The sequence below is a fragment of the Calliphora vicina genome, chromosome X (assembly GCF_958450345.1).
Source record: "Calliphora vicina chromosome X, idCalVici1.1, whole genome shotgun sequence".
Lineage (NCBI taxonomy): Eukaryota > Metazoa > Arthropoda > Insecta > Diptera > Calliphoridae > Calliphora > Calliphora vicina.
In genome coordinates, this window is record NC_088785.1 from 5,588,925 (window position 1) to 5,609,936 (window position 21,012).

The following is a 21,012-nucleotide window of genomic DNA, read 5'->3' on the forward strand; positions in this document are numbered from 1 at the left end:
TAAAGTAGAATCACTTTCTGAGTCGATTAAACGATGTCCGCCCGTCCGTCTGGTTGGCTGGCTGGCTGTCCATGTAAACCTTGTGCGCAGAGTACAGGTTGCAATTTTGAAGATATTTCGATCAATTTTGGTACATATTATTTTTTCGGCCCAAGGCCTATTGAAAATGGCTGAAATCGATCCATTATTTCATCTAGCCCCCATACAAATGTCCTTCCGAAATTGGACTTTATCGGTCATAAATGTTTAATTTATAAATGTATCTCCACAAATTGCGCTCCAAATAAGTTTTATATATACAAAATTCTTGTCACCAAATTTTGTTACGATCGGTCCATAATTAGTCATAGCTCCCATATAGACCCGCTTCCGAAAATCACTTTAACGTGCATAAATCGCTTAAAAATGTTGGTATACTCACAAAATTCAACATAGTAAACTTTCATATAGACACAAATCAGACGACCTAATTTCATGGTGATCGGTCCATAATTGGTCATAGCCCCCATATAAGTCCCACTTCCGAAAATCACTCAAAAATATAAATTATTGAAATTTTAAAAGAAAAATGTTTTTGCTCATTTACTTAGTGTAGGGTATTATATGGTCGGGCTTGAACGACCATACTTTCTTACTTGTTCTAGTTAAAACTGTGACAATTAAAGAAATATTTTTGTTGGAATTTTATGATTGGGACTCAAAATACCATGACATTTCCTATTTTTCTTCCTTTCTCATCCATTGTTTCGTCTATCGATATCCATGTATATTTTAAAATTGTATTAAGAGAACAAACTAATGAAAAGAAAGAAAATATGCAACGAAAATATGCAGTTATGAGTCAAATATGCAAAAATATGCTATAAAACGCAAAATATGCTAAAATATGCAGTAAAGAGTAAAATATGCACTAACAAATCGATGCCAAAACTTAAAATTGTCTAAAACGGATAAATAATTAACTCATATGTTTATACAACGCACAGCAAAAAATATGATATTGCATATTTTTGGTTGCCCTGGTTATAAATAATTTAGAAAAAGTGAATAATTCATTATTACAGAATTAAAGACATAAATTGTTTTTAATACGTTTGTACTTGAATTCAGGATCATGTCCAAGATTGTACACATACGGGGTTGATACACTATTGACACCGAATGGTGTCAAATCGTACACGGATGTGTTCATTTTATCATTGTTTTGTAGATTGTTTGGAAGGGATTCTGATGAAAATTTAATGATAGACTTTGTTTTCGAATTTTTTTAACATTATCAATACTTGAATTGTTAACTTTAAAGTTATTTTTTGTTTTTCTTTAACAATAAAATATGAAACAAGTATGAGAGCTATATTCAGCTGTGCCGAATCTTATATACCCTTCACCAAATTATACTTCAAAATACAAATTTTAAATATTTTGTAGGTAAATAAATTTGTTTTTTTCCAAAGTTGTATTTTTAATTATTTTAAAATTTTTTTTTTAAATTTTAAATTTCTTTTTAAATTTTAAAAGTTCTTTTTTTAAATTTTTTAAATTTAAATTTTTTTTTGGTGATTTTCCGATTTTGACCCATTGTAGGTCCAACTTACTATGATCTTATATACGTCGTTGCAAAGGTCTTTGAAATATCTATCGTTAGATATATAGATATCAGATATAGGTCAAAAATCGAAGTTGTCCTGGTTTTTTTTTCATATCTCAGCCATTGGACCATGTGGACCGATTTTGCTGATTTTAAACAGGAAACTTCTCGAAAGCATGTCTGACAGAATTATTGAAGATTTGGATCTTCAGAAAATTGATTTCAACAAACAGACGGACATGGCTTAATCGACTCCGCTATCTATAAGGATCCAGAATATATGTATATACTTTATAGGGTCGGAAAATTATATTATGGAAATTACAAACGGAATTACAAACTTATATATGCCCTTCTCACGAAAGCGAAAAAAAATTCAATTTTTCGAATCATTCGATTAATTTTAAACGTGTGATCGAATTATTCGAACAAGTAAAATTCTCTTATTCGTTTTATTCGAACAATAGAAAAATCGAATAATTGGAATACTTTAGTAATATCAATATTTTGCGTGTTATGTTGGTATACAAATGTTTGTCATCAGAAACTACAAAGCAAATAGTTATTTTCGAACTTCTAAGGAACTGTTATAGCTAGTCTTCAAAACTTTTTATAAATTACTTTACTATCATTTTAAGTAGTTTGCATCGAAACTCGCCCACTGTAAAATCATACGAAATTATAGCGCGCTAACTTTTATAACTTTTTTATAAAGACGGCATAACTGTCTCCAAGTTGTTTTTATTTTATTTAGAATTTTATCGCCAATATAACTGACGTTGTTAAAAAAAAATTCCGACCCTCCGTTGGCCCGCCATATCTAAAAAAACCAAAACAAGATCGAGCAAAATTTAAAAAAATAAATCAATAAACCTAAATATCTCTTCAACTAATATAGACAACCTAAAAATCTAAGCGTATTTTTAGTAGATCTTCTCAAGTACTATTGATATTTTAAATTTCAGCTCATTCGGATCATAAATGGATTTTTGGCGATTTTTTTAAAAATTTGAGACCCGAGGTGACCAAATTTGAGGGGCCACGTATACATAATAATACGGTCATTTCAAACGCATTCACTTAGGTCACCTTTGAATGTCTCTGGACAAAAAAGTAATACATATATAAGCCTAATATATTTTTGTACATGATAATTAGATTGTTTATTACAAACTGTGAAAAAACCAGATAGATCAGAAGACCTAAAAAAAATAATTAATGCCGCCCTTGAACCAGTGTGTAGCGTAGCGATAATCGTAAGAAAAGTATCAAGTTTTTTTTTTAAATCGTAGAATACTTTAACACTTTCAATGGCAAAAGGTATACAATTTTATACAATTAAAAACTACCAATGAATTCGGTTAGTAATGATATACATTTAATTATTTTATAAAATCGTTTCATATTTTCTTTATACTACGATCCAGGGTTAAGCTAGTAATTACTAAATTTTATTAGAATTTTATCTCGTTATATTTGTAAGAAATTTAAACTAAAATTAATTAATTTTACTTACCAATTGACCCATAATAGTTCCCAAAAGCTTAAGTGATGAAACTGTGGCCAAACATTTTGAGATTTCCATGATTTTTTATACCATACCGTGGCTTCTTCCAGGTTACCCTTCATAAACTCTAGGCGTCCTTTAAAAAATAGAAACCAAACACCTTGTGGATATAGCACCAGTTGACTGTTTAAGATTTCGTTGGCGAATTTTAAATCACCCTCTTGGTGGCTCAAAACGTAGCAAACAATTAGGTGATAGCCTAATAGAGTCATGGCACATAAAACTTGACGCAGACCGGGCAGGTTGTAGCCAGTTTGAAGATCCTCTAAGCCGCTTTCCTAATATATAGAAACATGTTTATATATGCATAAATACATTTATGTATGTACCTATGTATGTATGTATGAATATCAGGGTAGCCCTTATATTGGCTTTTTTTGATTTTCGGTGCTCCCAAGCTCTAAAATTGTCTTCCATCATCTAAAAATCAAATGCTGCAAATTTGAGCAAAACAATTTGAGCACCGTTGTACCTATTGTGGGTATGCAAGGGGATCGATTTGAATTAGACGGATTTCGTGGAAGTTTAGTATAAAATAGGTAACATTTGGTTGTTTAGATCAACTTATATCCCCTATTGAATTGTATCTATTATTGTTCATAAATAATATAAGTACTTTTTTATTTGATTATTACAAAATTTAATTCGAAAACTATTTTTTAGTAATACGCATTAGCATTTATTACTCTGTAGAGAATAATATTTTAAAAATAATTTTAACATTTAAATTGATTGTTAATTTAATTTATATATGAACATGTCCTCAACGTAGTATTTTCGTCTTCAGGTTTTCGTGTGTTAATGAAATCCAAGTAAAATAATATATTGTTTTTTAAATATTTAAAAAACGTCATCCGATTTTGCTGAAATTTTCAGCATTTAGTGTTTAGGATACAAAGAGCAAGTCCAATATAAGGGCCACTCTAATGAACATACAATAATTTAGCTGTTAAGAAAATGTTATCATACCTTATTTCCTGAAAATCCAATAAACTCCAAAACCTTAACGACACCGGCTGGTAGTAAAGATATCATAAGGTTAAAAGTTCCCATACCCATTCGAACGCCACTCTCAAAATGTATTCTAGATATATCTGATTCCCATTTACGATTACTAAGTATAAGCGCACATTCCCTAGAATTATTTAAAAGAAAGTAATTTAGTATTGAATAAAATTATATATAATTATTTCATGTCAAGTGAACCAACTTTTGAAATCACTGTCTTGCGATCGGGATGCAATTTGCACTAAGGTTAGTTCTATTGGATAGTAATTCAGACCTCTCTTAGTACCCTACACTAAGTAAATGAGCAAAATCATTTTTCTTTTAAAATTTCAATAATTTATTTTTGTGAATGATTTTCGTCTACATATATGAAAGTTATTCGTGTTGAATTGTATTTGTATACCAACATTTTTAAGAGGTTTACGCTGGTTAAAATGATTTTCGGAAGAGGGTCTTATATGGGAGCTATGACTAATTATGGACCGATCATCATAAAATTAGATGATGATTTCCTTATATATAAAACTTCTTTGGAGCGAAATTTGTGTAGATACCTATATGAATTAAACATTTATCACGGATAACGTCCAGAAAGTGATTCTGAGTAGATCGGACTTTAAGGTGGGTGTTAGACTGATATTTTGGGGCGTTACAAACATCTGCACAAACGCATAATTTAAATAGTTTATAAAATCTTTCACGTATTTTTATTTTCCTACGTAGGGATTGCGAAGCACAACGGATACAATCACTTTTATCAGCTTTTATTAAATCATTATTTGAAGTAATAAATTCAACAAACTAAGCACATCTTAAGCTGAAATTGAATGGATTTGATATATAATTGAATGAGTTTTTTTCGGAACTCATGGAAGTTAGTGCTCTAAGTATATTGTTAAATAGTGATATTCAGTTTTGAGAAAATACTATATTTCAAAAAAAAAAAAAGCATCCTATAGGTATTTTAATTTTTTTTTTATATTTTTTGTGGTAATTAAAGGAAAAGTTATGTTTTTTAATTCGATCCCACGTTTAAAATTAATCGAATTATTCGAATAATTTAATTTTTTTTAAAAAAGTAAAGAATGAAGTTGATGTCGGTTTTGTTATACCCTTCACCTTCGTGAGATATAAGTTTGTCATTCCGTTTGCAATTTCTACATTTTTCATTTCCGACCCTATAAAGTATATATATTCTGGATCCTTATAGATAGCGGAGTCGATTAAGCCATGTCCGTCTGTCTGTTGAAATAAATTTTCAGAAGACCCCAGAATCTTCGGGATCCAAATCTTCAATAATTCTGTCAGACATGCTTTCGAGAATATTGCTATTTAAAATCAGCAAAATCGGTCCACAAATGGCTGAGATATGAGGAAAAAACCAAGACAACATCGATTTTTGACCTATATCTGGATTACTAAGACATTAATATAGACAATATGGATATCTAATGATAGATATTTCAAAGACATTTGCAACGACGTATATTAGACCATAGTATGTTGGACCTACAATGGGTCAAAATCGGAAAAAAAATTTTTAACCCGAATTTTTTTTAGTGCAAAAATTCTCAAATCGCATACTAAGTATCAAAATATAGTAACCCATTTTAGATGGCCCAATATGTTCTTAATTATTTTGAAAGGGTTCCGATAACCCCGTCCCTGGTATGGGATTGGGCCATCTAAATTAAGAACATATTGGACCATCTAAAATGGGTTACTATATTTTGATACCTAGTATGCGATTTGAGAATTTTTGCACTAAAGTTGAATTTTACATAAAAAATTTTTAAAATTTTTTTCCATTTGAATTTTTTTCCAAATGGTTCGCTCGGTATTTTTAAAATTTTTTTTCATTTAAAACATTCGATGTAAAGTTAGCTTTTCAAAAGGTATAAATTCTTTATACATCCTTTCAGAAATTTTTTATATAACTTAAAAAGAATAAAAGTACTTTTTTCCCAAAAAAATAGCGAAAAATCGCCTTTTTAAATTTTTTTAAATTCAAATGCATGTAACTTTGGACTCAGTCACGATTTTTAAACAATTCTTTCTTTATTTGATATGTAGATTTAATATTCAAATGCGAATATCTCCTAAGCTATAAGAGATAATTGATAGCTACGACCAGGTGTAGTGCTCGACGAGGAGATTCTATATATGTGATCGTTTTGAAATCGGAACACAGCCGAAGAAATAGGATCGTTTTAAAAACTGAACATACCCGAGGTGTCCTACTTTGGGGAACCCTGGCAGCACCCCTGGTGTCCGTATGTAGTCAAAGTTCAAAACTTAAACTCGACAACACTTCGCATGCGCATGTCAAATTTCATTCAAATCGGACTAAGGCTTTAGAAGTTACAGATTTATTTCTATCTTTATTTTTTCTCATACCACTGTGTGTCGTTCATTAATTCGGGGTTTAAATTGAATAACTAATTCTTTAGTAAATTAATTATTCACTATTTCTAAATTATTTATAACAAATTGTATTATACATCAAGCTCTATCAACGTTGCCGAATTTTTGCTTAATAAAGTGGTCTTGGAGAATTACACAATAAAGGGAATCTGTTCAAAGTTTGATATCATTGTCAGTGAACGTGGCTAATTTGAAGCCAGGCAGTGCATGATTGACGCATTTATAAATACGCAAAAAGTTTATTACCATGTTAGACAAAGATGTTCAACGATGTTCAAAATCATGTATAAGACGAACTCCATGCTTTTCTTGCAATAAAACGTTAGTTTGCAATATTTGTGTTTATCATTCGATTTATTAAATATTTTGCAACACTTTTTTACGTACACGGTTAAAAACATCACTTTTATACATATATTTTAAGATCATGGCCTTCATCTATTTCAATGCAATCATCATAAATGTTATCCTCAATATCATTTTCGACGACCGTTTCAAAATCACTTTCTCCATCACATTCAACTAGAGTTTCGTGGTCGGTTTTAATCTAAACCGAAACCGACAATTATTCTTCGGTTTTTACTTTTAATATATTTTCAGTAGAAAAATTAAAAATTTAGAAATGAGTAACAAACTTTTTCCTCCAAAGATTCATCCAAGTATTTCCTGACAATTAAAATTCAATTGGCTGCAAAATTCAATTCCATACAAAATTTGTTTTCTAAACCTTTGATAAATTTATAAACTGTTTATGCATATGGGGTTAGTTATTTTCAAATATGCAATAAAAGTATGGAGTACTGGCTGACCCGGTGCGCTGCGCCATACCAATTAGAAGAAAGAAATAGTACTATTAAGTCTCCCTTTGTGAATTAATAATAATTCAGGATAACATTATAAAATATTCCAAAAGTACTATTACAATAAAGAAATAGTACTATTTCCGAAACCGATCGGTTTTAATTTTTTTAAAACCGAATCCACGGTTTTGAAATTCTTCGTTTTTTTTGGAAACTCTACATTCAACTCTACTTTAATCTAAGTTAAAATTTTGATTGTTAATTGCGATTCTTCTAATATTTCGCCAGCTAAATAACAAACATTTTATTCAGTACCTTTTATTTTCATTGGTTCAAGTCCTAAGTTAAAAAATTTGAAATATTTGTTTTTAGAATTGTAACTACTTGCAGTAATATTTATATATTTATAGAAGAAGCTATCGGAACACTCATCTACAGTGATCGAAAGTCCCTTTGTCTTTAGTTATTTGTCGAATTTCAGAAACAATACAATTTTTGTATTTAAATTTGAATTATGGAAAATTCTAAGCAATTTAATAAATTTAAATATATATAAACATTCGTGAATATACGTGATAGCTATCCAATATTATGTTTGAAAATACGAAGTTTATTCGAAAACAATTTAAAGCTGTCAAATTAATCTCTAGATCATGCATAAACCTGATGACAATGCAATATTGTTTGAAATTAAATTCCAAAATTCAAACTTATGTTCGAAAATATTTTGTCATTCAGTTTATAACACATCAAAATATTTGTTGAAGTCCACATTTCTATATCGTCACCTTAAATGCAAACGGACGTAACTACACAGAAATTCAAAATCGACGCAAATTTTTAGACTCCTGCGATTAAAAATTATAACTTTATTAAAGAAATTCAAACGGATTTCAACGTTTTTTGCTTTTCCTGTAAAAAACAACGAATGTTTTTTTTAAATTTAAAAATTTTTTTTGTAGAAATTACAAACGGAATGACAAACATATATATGTATACCCTTCTCTCGAAGGTCAAGGGTATATAAATAAAAATGTAGTTACGTTCGTTTGCATTTAAGGTGACGATATATATTCTGGGTCCTCATAAGATTCTAAGACGATCTAGCTATGACCGTCCGTATATCTGTTGAAAACACGACTCTCTGTTGATAAGGTTTGTTTGATCGGACCATCATACAAATGTCACATAAATGTCTCCCCCGTATACTGCTTTAGCAGTCATAAATATGTTCTAAGTACTCTGAAATACTCAATACTCTAAGTACTCAAATTAGTTCTAAGTACTCTGAAATTATACTGTAAAGTATGGCGAATCGGGCAACATTTGTCCCTAGTACCAATGGTTTTTCCTTCAGATTTATTTTGTTTAATCAATCAGATCGGAGATTAACTAATTCCATCAACTTCCAACCAGATTCCAAACTCTTAATAGAAAGACTCTCTGAGAACTCACTAATTAATTCGTATTTGCTTTGTCAGCAACATATTCGCCTTGTAGGATATTTATACATTTTTCCTCTTCCCTTCTTTTCAGGATTACGAATATGTACATGTATGTCAAATTTACTTCTCTTTTTCAGTCCTCTTATCCGTTTCGTTAATATTTTAATTTATCACTCTTAATCGAAGTCAGAGTCTTATGTATTTTTTGTTATATCTGCATTTTGATCACGCTTTCGATTTTTCTAACGTTTAACATTTTCATTAGCTTTTTACATACCATCTTATTCAAAACAGCTTTTACTTCTTTTAAATATTTTTTCCTTTACAACCCAAAAATCTCTTGTAATTAGCAATGTTCTACTTATAAATGAAAACATTTCATGATGTCCTCAATACATTTTACTATTATTAGCAATGTTCAAATAGGTTCCAAAAAAATTAAAAAAAAGTGTTGGCTAAAATAACTACTTTCTAAAGTGCAATACAAAATAAACGTTTAAAATGACTTCACTAGAGGTTACTAACAGACACTAAAGTGACTATTGACTTCACGCTATCTTACATGGGATATCAGTATACTTAAGCAAAAATAAAAATAAACTGTATGAGAATTATCAACACAATTTGTATAAAACCAGTTTGTACGAATTACTCACAAAACGTTTAAAGTGACTACACTCTAGATTACTTACAAACACTTAAGTGGCAATTGTTTTCATGCTAGATTACCTGTGATGTATAAAGTAAAAAAATGTTTTCTCTCTGAACTACAAAGAGCACATACTACGTGTCAAATGAATTGGAGTCAGCCAAGTGATAAGACACTAGTGACAATTACTGTCTCTAAGGCATACATTGACTACTTGCTTAACTGCTGGGTACTCTCAATTTTTGCATTTTCAGCTTCATCAGAGAAAACGAAATTACCAACATGTGGTCATCGAAGTGGTATATATTTTAGAGGATTTTATTTTAAAAATCTTAAGGCGAATATCTGACTATTGTTTGGTACTGAATACGCTGATGCAAATGATACCCATTTAACTACCATTTTACGAGTAGTCATATAGCTAGTATAGCGCTTTTCAAACTGCTGGGTATATACTTACTTGTAGCTACTGTAACAGTGTCGAATTTTCATGCCTCCTCTAATTAGACTTGATAAAGTCTCATCTTCTATAAACGTTAATAACGCTCTAAGTAGCAATGCTTCTGCGGTACATAATTCAGCGTGGGCCTCTGTGTCGCTTAAATGACTGTAGTTTACCTAAAAACATAAGAAATTTGTATTAACTTCAGTCAATCGATTTGCATATTTACTTCAAATCACAAAGTTAAAAAAACATAACAATAGATTTGTTACTAGTTACTATTTTTGTTTTTGAATGTTTTATAGTCAAATTTACAGTTTAATTTAAACTGCAAAACCAATTTAGATTTGTTATTGAAAATCCAACAATTCTAATAAAACGTTTCATATTAACATTTGCTAAATTATTCAGAACATAATGGGGTACGCAAATCTGGTTTTATTTTTATATCTACCACAAAAAATATGGTATTTGATATTTTGATATTTTTTAAAAAATTTTCAGCTGTTTTCCCTAAATATTGTTACGAAATTGTACTTGAATTCAAATATATCGACTTAAGGGCTGATTTAAAAGTAGCATAATGCTTTCAAATAACAGTGCTGTAATAGCAAACTGTAACATATCTGTGGCCATTATTAAATAAAAGCTTTCAGTTGATTTGTTGGCAACGCTGTTTGCTGCAACCGTATATTCGAATTCGAATATTCAGTTAAAGAACATTTTAGAAAGTACACCACAGATGGCGTATGTATTAGTAAGATCTAGAATATTCGAATTTTGACAGTTAAAGAACAATCTAGAGTGCAGATGACAGTGTTATAAATAGTGGCAGAGGTTGCAGTCGTGAGCCAGTTTATCAGAGACGCTTTTCGAATAAACATCAACTGAGTGCCTTAAAGTGTGTTGTGTTTTTTTTCAAGTAAATTCGAGTACATTATAAATTGTGTCTGTATTTCAGCGAATTTACAAACGTGTATAAAAAAACATTGAGTGACTAATTAATTCTGTTGTTGTTGTACATTTGAATAAATAAAGAGTTGTTACCATTTTCAAACTACTAAACGGCTTTTATTTGCAATCAAGAGTATCCGGTGTATTTAAAGGAAATAAACAAACGGTTTGAAAAGGTTAAAACGTAACAATATATTGCATATGAGCAATTCCGCAACATCGTACGTGACATTTGTATACCTATAGAGTGGAATAGATTTTGCAAAAATAAGAATATCTGATAAATAATTTGGTCTTTATGTTCCATTCAGATATTTTAAAATAATAAAAAGTTCTTTTGAAAAATTGTTGTCCAAAATATTGAGCGAAATAAGGGTATATCGTACGTGACATAAAACGGAACTCATTTTGAGGTACATGTAGAAATATGCGAAAATATTCGAATCGTGAGAGGCTTATGTTTTCTTTTAATTTCTTACACTAAACGAAATATTTTTCCTTTACAATCCGTCATATTTAAATAAAAACAATCTTTGGATGATTTTATAATAACTAAAATTTAATATCGTACGTGACAGATTTTTCTCTTATAATAAAACAATATACTATATATTCTGTACATATGTACACAAAAACTAAAAAAAATAATAGAAAATATACCTTCGGTTTCCATAAACAATTTTATAATAGCAAATAAACAATCCGAGTCAAATTCATTTCACACTATATGCTAATTGGGAGCTTAGTTTAACCGCAATATTAGCCTAAAACATGTCAATTAAATTAAAAAGTTAAATATAGTCAGTTTAAACTATTATGTATGCCAATAAAATGTTGTTATAAGCTCTAAATACTTACACATATCTAGTAATATTTTAGTATTTTCTCCTATTCAAATCATCAGTTTCAACGGTTTTTGGGTTTTCAGTCGTGGTAGTCATTCTCATGGAATTGCCCATATGTATAATAATATGAAATTTTGCACACATTGTTCCTATGATAAGAATAGTTGCATGATTTCTGCCAGCCCACAGTGGTATAGAAAACCAGTAAGAGAGCTATATTCGGCTGTGTCAAATCTTATATACCCTTCACCAATTTATACTTGAAAATACAAATCTTAAATATTTTTAGGTAAACAAAATACATTTTTTTTCCAAAGTTGTTTTTCGAATTGTTATTTTAAATTTTTTTTTTGTTGAAAAAAAATTCTCACGAAGGTGAATGGTATGAAAATAGAGGGAAGTAAATATGTAACTTCTAAATTTCTAAAGTCCGATTTGTATAAAATTTCACATTTTAAAAAGGCGATTTTTTCGCTAATTTTTTGGGAAAAATTTCCTTTTTTTCTTTTTAAGTTATCGCAAACAAATTCTAAGAGGATGTATAAGGAATTTATACTTTTTGAAGGCGAAAAGTTTGAAATGAATAAAAATTTGAAAATTGTTGATACCGAGGGGACCAGGTCCAGTCAAAAAACGTCTATTTTGTATGTAAAATTCAACTTTATGCCAAAAATTCTCAAATCGCATATTCGATATCAAAATATAGTAAACGATTTTAGATGGAACAATATGTTTTTAATTATTTTGTAAAGACTTACGATAACCCCGACCCTGGTATGGATATTATAGACAAAAAAAAACTAAAAATTCGCATTTTTGGAATTTTTCAAGACTTTTTTGAGAATTGCGGGATTGCTGATAATAAATTTCAAAATTAGTTTTTATTTTTCCATTTTAAATAGAAAATTCTCCATAACTGTGAATAGTAGTCTTCAAACTTTATATGAATCAATTTCTTATCACTGCATGAAGTTTAGCCATAAATAGGACAAAATAAAGTTAGTAAGTTTCGAATATCTGAAGAACTACAATATATGTAATTGTGGAATTCTTTAAACTTTGTCCGAATAACACATACAAAGTAAAAAGTTATTTGTAAACATTTTCACAACTATAATTGCGATATTCTTTAAACATTGGGTGTTGGACCTCCTTTACACAGAAAATTATAATTTCAAGAGTCTTTAAGCATTGTCTGAATCACTTTATTATGATGTTTGTCTAAAAAAGGATGCCAGTTTTATTTTTGCAAAAAGCTGGACAATTTTAAAAATAGGTGAAAAATGGCGGGATTTTCGAAACTTACGCGGGACAAAAGATAAGAAATTATACCTCAACTATCTTAACACTGTATTTTTCCCAAATTGTTAATTTATGCAATAAATGTATAGAGTTAAATTAAAGAAAATTTCGTAATGTATAAAAAATACGTAACTGTTTTGTTCGTTTGTTTGCTACTTTAATTTAAATTTTGCCGATGTCCTTGGCAGCCAGTGCAGTTATTATATATTAAACTTATATTTATATACTTTTAATACCAAATAAATAAATCAAAAAAAAAAATATATTGGGTGTATGACTAAAAAAATGCGGAATTTTTAGCTTTTATTTTGAAACATTCGTATAATATAAATTTATTTAAAGTAGTGGCCATTATTAGCCTTGACCTTTTCCCATCTTTCTGGCAACATATGAATTCGGAACCAAAAGAACTACTCATCTTTTGAGGCAAAGAACGATCAAGCCAATATCAGATACTCTTTTCCAAAGAGAAGCCTATTCCAGTGAGAGCGTTATGCTTCGATCGAAACAAATAGTAGTCGGTCGGGGCAAGGTCCGGACTATAAAGCGGGTGAGGCAAAACTTCCGAACCACCTTATTTTAAGTAGTTTTTAACAGGTATTGCTACATGTGGCCTAACATTGTTACGATGGAATATTACGATTTCATGTCGGGCTGCATATTCTGGGTGTTTTTCGGCCAATGCTCGCTTCAAACGAATCAGTTGCGTTCGGTACAGGATCCCTGTGATGGTCTTGCCAGGCTCCATAATAGAAAGGACCCTTTTGTTTCCACCAAATACAGAGCATTACCTTAGCGCCATTGTTATTTGGCTTTGGTTTCAATTCGTATGGTTGGCCGGGCTTCACATATGATCCCTTACGCTTCGAGTTATCGCAATGGATCCATTTTTCATCGCAAGTATGATTCGGTGCAAAAATGATTTTCATTGATAGCGTTTCAGACATAAAAATCGTCTTTCAAGGTTTATCAGCTTCAATTCGTATGGTACCCAATTTTTCTGCTGCCTGCAAACTAGCTATGATGTTAGTAGTTATTAGATGTGGAAAATCAAAAAAAGCTGGAATTACGGGATTTCACAAAAAACGGGACAATCCCGCGAAAATTGGGACATTTGGCAACCCTAGTATATATGTACGTTAAGGTGGACCTGGGAAATATTTAATAACTTTAACATTTTTTAACCAATTTGTGTCATTTATATCTTATTACAACGACAATTACGTACATTACATTTCGATTATTTTATATTAAATTGCAAAAGTAATTATTTAATGGCAACATTTTTACAAAAACTGAAAAAATAGCATTTTTTCCCATTTTTTTATCCTAACCTCAAACATAACTGCAATTCGTTTTTGAAAAATCGAAAATAAAAAAATAAGGTCGACCTTAAATATGACCTTTAATCTAATGTATAACGGTACAGTACATAGCACATACGATTTTTTCGAAAAGTGAAACGGCATCCTTAAATAGGGCGTATTCTTTAGTCATGTATTTCATAAGAAAGAATACTTACTCTTTTAAATTTTTTTCCTATTGATTGTGTTATAGTAACTTTGCGGCGTTGCTTCTGACAGACATCTAAACATTTTCGTAGCTCCTCGCCAGCTTTAATAATATGATGTTGTTCAAATGTAAGTATCGCCTCTAAAAATGAAAAAACGGCCCGGCCCATTGCATGATACATGCTAGAATGTGCGTGAGGGACCATTAAGTTGCGAGCATCTTCAAACTTGTTATTGAAGAAATAACAAATTGCCAATTTAGCTTCTTCGACCGCCTTATCCAATGTCATTGGCTTAGCATCATACAGCGAACTAAATTGTAATGTAAAGTAATTATTTTATTGAAACATTAGGGGTTATTCACACGTTCTACTATTTGGTCATATTGTCTTAATATATTATAATAGTTGTTGTTGTGTTTTAAACAAATAAAAATATTATTTTATGACAAAAGAATAAACATAGTTCAAATAGTATTATTAGTTTAGAACTTTTTTGTTTGAAATTCAACAAAAATTTGATTAAACTATCATAATATATTAGGACATTATAACAATGTGACCAAATAGTAGACCGTATGAATACCCCAATTATATATGAATTAGTACCTGTTGCTATCAGATTCCGGCGCGTTGTATTGTAAAACTTCGTCTACCTCACTAACGCATTCGGTAGCATCATCTGTCATATCATTAATGGCATCATAAAACTGCAAATACAAAATCAAAAGCAATCAAAATTAAATTTTTTTTTTATTGTAAACTTTAGTTACAAAGTACATTGAGGCGTTTTTCTCTTTTTAAAATGAATTAAAATTCATTTGTTACATAATAAGGCGTTCACAACAACACCGAATGTAAACGAGTGCTTTGGGCCAAATCACGCTTACTTTTTCTCTTTTCGCAGTAGAGTAAAACATCTTTATCTCAAAAACTAATAAAATTAATTGTTTTGTATTCATTCGTTCTTAAATACCAAACCAGATTTAACAAGGTACACTCAGTAGCACTACAGATTATTTGTATACCCTTCACCTTCGTGAGAAGGGTATATATAAGTTTGTCATTCCGTTTGTAATTTCCTCAATATAATTTTCCGACCCTATAAAGTATATACATATAGATAGCGGAGTCGATTAAGCCATGTCCGTCTGTCTGTCTGTCTGTTGAAATCAATTTTCTGAAGACCCTAGATATCTTCGGGATCCAAATCTTCAATTATTCTGTCAGACATGCTTTCGAGAAATTTCCTATTTAAAATTAGCAAAATCGGTCCACAAACGGCTGAGATATGAGGAAAAAACCAGGACAACCTCGATTTTTGACCTATATCTGGATTACTAAGTCATTAATATAGACAATATGGATATCTAATGATAGATATTTCAAAGACCTTTGCAACGACGTATATAATACCATAGTAAGTTGGACCTACAATGAGTCAAAATGGGAAAAAATATTTTTTTTAAACAATTTTTAATTTAAAAAAAATTTAAAATAACAATTCCAAAAAAAAAAAATTTCCAAAAAATTAAAAAAACAACTTTGGAAAAGAAAAATAAATTTTGTTTAGCTAAAAATATTTAAAATTTGAATTTTGAAGTATAATTTGGTGAAGGGTATATAAGATTCGGCACAGCCGAATATAGCTCTCTTACTTGTTTATATATTGACTTTGACAGGCAAGGTGCATGTTAAATGTCAAAGCAAAACTGATAATTGGCATAGAGAACACGGAATGTTATTGTAAACAGTTTTCATGAATGAATTTTTCTATGTATGCATTTCAATATGTGTGAATGTATGCGGCCTAACGTGGGTTTTTTCGCTGTTTTTTGGAAGTTGTACAGTTTTTACGTTTTGTTTTATTTTGTAAAACTATAAAATCTTATTCCTAGAATTTAGAAATTCCTATACACGAACATTTAATAATAAATGTGTGCACTGCTTCATTGTGACCAGAAATCACATTCCATTAACTCATTGTATATTACTGAAAATGGAACGGAACGGAACGGTATAATCGAACCATCTTCAAGTCCTTGGAGCTCGCCTGTTATTTTAGTTAAGAAGAAAGACGGCAGCACTAGATTTTGCGTCGATTATAGAAAGCTGTACGACGTCACCAAGAAAGACAGCTACCCGCTACCAAGAATTGACGACACCCTGCACACTCTAGCTGGAACAAAATGGTTATACACATTGGACTTGCAAAGTGGTTATTGGCAGGTAGAGATTTGAGAAAAAGGCAAGGGTTATGGCAGTTTAATGTGATGCCATTTGGACTCGATGGAACGAGTGTTGAATGGACTTCACTGGAAGACATGCTTGGTGTACCTCGATGACATAATTGTCATGGGAAAGTCTTTCGATGAACACCTGAAAAACCTTGAAGAAGTCCTTAAACGAATATCAGCAGTTGGACTCAAACTTAGTGCAAGGAAATGTACATTGTTCCAGAAAGTAGTTAAGTGTCTGGGGCATTGGGTATATGTTTCTCAATTTTCCAAAAATAAATGTTTTTAAAAACACACATGTATGTATGATTAATTTGTTATGTCATGTTATTTAGAGTTAATTTTAAATTAATTGAATATTTTGCTTAAAGCACTTACCTCATAGTTATCATCGTCGTCATCGTTGTTGTTATCTGTATTACTTGCATTAATCTGGCTATTTAAATGTCCCCCGGTATCAAGGGGGCTGCTATTTGAATAACTCGGCAACATAATTCGGTCGACTGATTCGCTTTAGAATATTTTACCTAAAAAAACACATGCAATAAGAAAGTTAAGAAGTTGTGTATAATTTTTAAGGTTGTATGTATGTACATTAGAGTGCTCCAAAAAAATAAAATTGCGAATTTTGGCAGACATCATCCCCCCCTCTAGAATGGTTCTATGTATTGTAAAAACTCGTGAAAAATATTAGGATGATATGATAACGTTAACTGGTGCCGCAACGACGCTGAAGTGTTGAAGTGCATTTACAAGGGGAAAAAATGCAATTTTTTCAGTTTTTGTAAAAATTTTGGCATTAAATAATAACTTTTGCAATTTATTTTAAAAGATATAAAAGACAAAAATTGGTTAAAAAATGTTAAAGTTATTAAAAAATCGCCAGGTCATTAACGTGTCTCAGGCCACTTGAACAAGAAATGTAGAAACAAAATTAACATATTTTGATAAATATTATAATAAAAGTACATTTTTACTTAAAATATATCCATATTTACTTGTATATGAGTTTTTGTCTTCGTAGAATACCGTTAACCTATTCGGAGGTATGACCAAACAAATTAAATTTTTTTAAAGGCAGTTTCAAAACTCCAATTTCAAATTTTTAAAAATTTTGTTAAACAAATTTCAAAATTTTTTGATCATATATGTGTATAGTATACATATATACTTTGTGGGGTCGCAAATAGGGTTTTTAATTTTCCGACCATTTTTGATTCCCTGGAATCAGGAAATTTTTTTCTACATTCCCCGGTTCCCGGCTTTTCCCGAAATATATAATGATACTGTAAATTATGAATATTATAGCTAAATTTCATATAAAAACTTAGTGTTAAATTATTAAATACCAGAGCTTCAAATTAATTAATAAAATTTGAGCTTAATGCTAGGTACTCTGTTCAAAATTTCGTGCGAAATGCTGTCAAACTACATATAAAATAGTTGGAATGAAATATATGCGAAATAATTTCGCAAAAGCAGTACTCTGTTTTTATTGTGGAAAACCTTATTTTTCCACACGAAATAATATACGCTGCACTTCTTTCGCACGAACAGCTAGCTGTCAAACAGCATGTAAAATTTTTCGCATGAAAAAACCATAATTTTTCGCAAATATGAACAGAGTACTTAATCTTAATCCGTAATTAAAAAATGTCAGCCTTTCATTCCATAAATCCATTCCTAATATTTAATTTTTTTGGATTTGTTTAAACTGAATTAATTTTAAAATTTATTCAAACTTTGAATGATTAATTTTTTTTAAATCAAATCATTTACAAAATTAATTGAAAAATTTTCTTAAACCTTTTTGTACTAGATTTTAATTGAAGAAAAATTTAATCATTTAATAAATTGTTTGAAGCTATTTTGTTATGGATTTGAATAAGAAATTTAAAAAAATTAGAATAATTCAATAAGAAATAAATTCTATAAATAATGAATTCTCTTTTTAAATTTTCATACGAAAAACTCAAAATAATTAATAATAATAATAATAAGCGGTCGATTATTGCCAAGATATAAGCAAAAAACTGCAAAAAACTTTTCACTGTTTTTTGGTGAAAAAATAGAGTTCTATCTTGTTTTCTATGTATTTTCGTCAGTCGGGATTCCCGACTAAAAATCCCGGGAATCGGGTAGTGAAAAATTGGCAAAATTCCCGGGAAATGTGTAACGGGAATTCCCGGGTTAAAAACCCTAGTCGCAAATGAAAAATGTGGAAATTACAAACGGAATGACAAACTTATATGTATATACCCTTGTCACTCATGGTGAAGGGTATAAAAATGTTAATGTTATTACCAAGGCATGGATTTTCATGCACTAAAAAATTAAAAATATGCGAAAATATGCACTAAAAATTACCAAAATATGCAATAAAAACAAGTTCATTTGAAATATATTTATTAATAAAAAGAAAAATATAAATTTCACTATGTATTTTCAGATAGGGCAATTATATGGGGCCTAGTAGAAATAATGGACCGATTCTAACCAAATTCAATAGACTTCGTCCTTGGAGCAATAGAAAAGATTGTACCAAATTTTGTCGAATTATCTTTGGCAAAAATACACGATTTCGTTACATCATCGGATGTATACATATCCGACGGTAAATGCAGACTGTTCTGCGGGTATTATCGAATTACTTCGTTAGCAAAAGTTTAATGATTTCTTGCAAGCATTAATTTTCTGACATTAGGGTGGTAGGAACAAAGATCTGGTGTATAAATACTAGAACGGGATACTTGAGGTCTATGTCCCGAGACAAAAATATTGATATATCATCATACATAAGATCCGACTGTAAATGGCAAAGATATAACGAAAACTGTAAAAAGGCAAAAAAAAATTTTTTTCTGTGACATTTCGGCTGGTTCCAATGAATTCAAAAATTCAGTATGGAAATTTCTTATTCATGCACCTAATATGCAAGAGTAAGCAAAATTGTTTATCACAGACCGAAAATCAAAAATCTGATTTTACACTGTTACACACAAAAGGCTTTTCTGAAGATTCCCTAAAAATTTCATCAAAATCGGTCCAGCAGTTTTTGAGTTCATACGGAACACACATCCATTTTTATGAAATATAGGGCATTAGCGGTATAATGAAAAATTGGATTTTTACACGCCCCTCCGCCCACAGACCGAATATCAAAAATCTGACTTTACAGTGTTACCCGCTAGGCTATTCTGAAAGTTCCCTGAAAATTTCATCAAAATAAGTCCAGCCGTTTTTGAGTTCATTCGGAACATGCATACATACACACATCCATTTTTATATATATAGATAGATTTGTTATTCATTTAAATTGAAAAATTAAGACAAATGTGAAATTTGTAATAATAAAATACCTAACAAACTTATCCTGATGAAAATTAATCTTTTTGGTGTTGAACTTACTTGTAATTGCTGAAATTTTATAGATATTTTAAATCACATACAGAATGTTTCCGAAATGCAATGAATAATCATTGAGTATAACTGGCGCAAAAGATACTGTTTTATTATAATTTTAAATTTTGTAATGTGAACTTTCTATAGTCGTTCTATGTAGATTCTCTAATTAAAAATACAACTTAATTAAGAACATTAATTACGCGATGGAAGAGTACTAGAAGACTACATACGTTTTTATTGTAACAGACTAAGTACTAGAGTTGTTGAAATAGAAGTATCAAAAACGGCCATACTAATTATACAGTAAGTCGGATCAATACATTAATATTCAACAGATATGTGTAAAAAAATACAAACAGCTTTGTTTGAAAATTTTATAGAATTAGTAATGTACAGATTTTTATTTGTTATTTAATGCAGAAAAGTACTTTTTATACCCTTCACCTTCGTGAAAAGGGTATATATAAGTTTGTCATTCCGTTTGTAATTTCCACAATATAATTTTCCGACCCTATAAAGTATATATATTCTGGATCCTTATAGATAGCGGAGTCGATTAAGCCATGTCTGTCTGTCTGTTGAAATAAATTTTCTGTAGACCCCAGATATCTTTGGGATCCAAATCTTCAATAATTCTTTCAAACATGCTTTCGAGAAGTTTGCTATTTAAAATCAAGAACATCGGTCCACAAATGGCTGAGATATGAGGAAAAAACCAGGACAACATCGATTTTTTACATATTTTTGCCGTATATGTATCTGGATTACTAAGTCATTAATATAGACAATATGGATATCTAATGATATATATTTCAAAGACCTTTGCAACGACGTAT

The 21,012-nt window shown here is 30.2% G+C and overlaps 1 protein-coding gene across 1 annotated transcript in view; it reads right to left on the minus strand.

The window, feature by feature from the left end:
• LOC135962810 (tetratricopeptide repeat protein 39B-like) overlaps positions 1–21,012 on the minus strand; it is a 56,111-nt gene that overhangs the window by 21,554 nt on the left and 13,545 nt on the right. Inside the window, exons 2-7 of the mRNA XM_065514702.1 lie at positions 17,150–17,298; positions 15,144–15,244; positions 14,547–14,847; positions 9,942–10,099; positions 4,125–4,290; positions 3,105–3,433 (exon numbers count right to left, since the gene is read on the minus strand). Coding sequence (XP_065370774.1) covers positions 3,105–3,433; positions 4,125–4,290; positions 9,942–10,099; positions 14,547–14,847; positions 15,144–15,244; positions 17,150–17,263 — 1,169 coding nt within the window. The 5' untranslated portion in view covers positions 17,264–17,298. The remainder of the gene's footprint in view (positions 1–3,104; positions 3,434–4,124; positions 4,291–9,941; positions 10,100–14,546; positions 14,848–15,143; positions 15,245–17,149; positions 17,299–21,012) is intronic.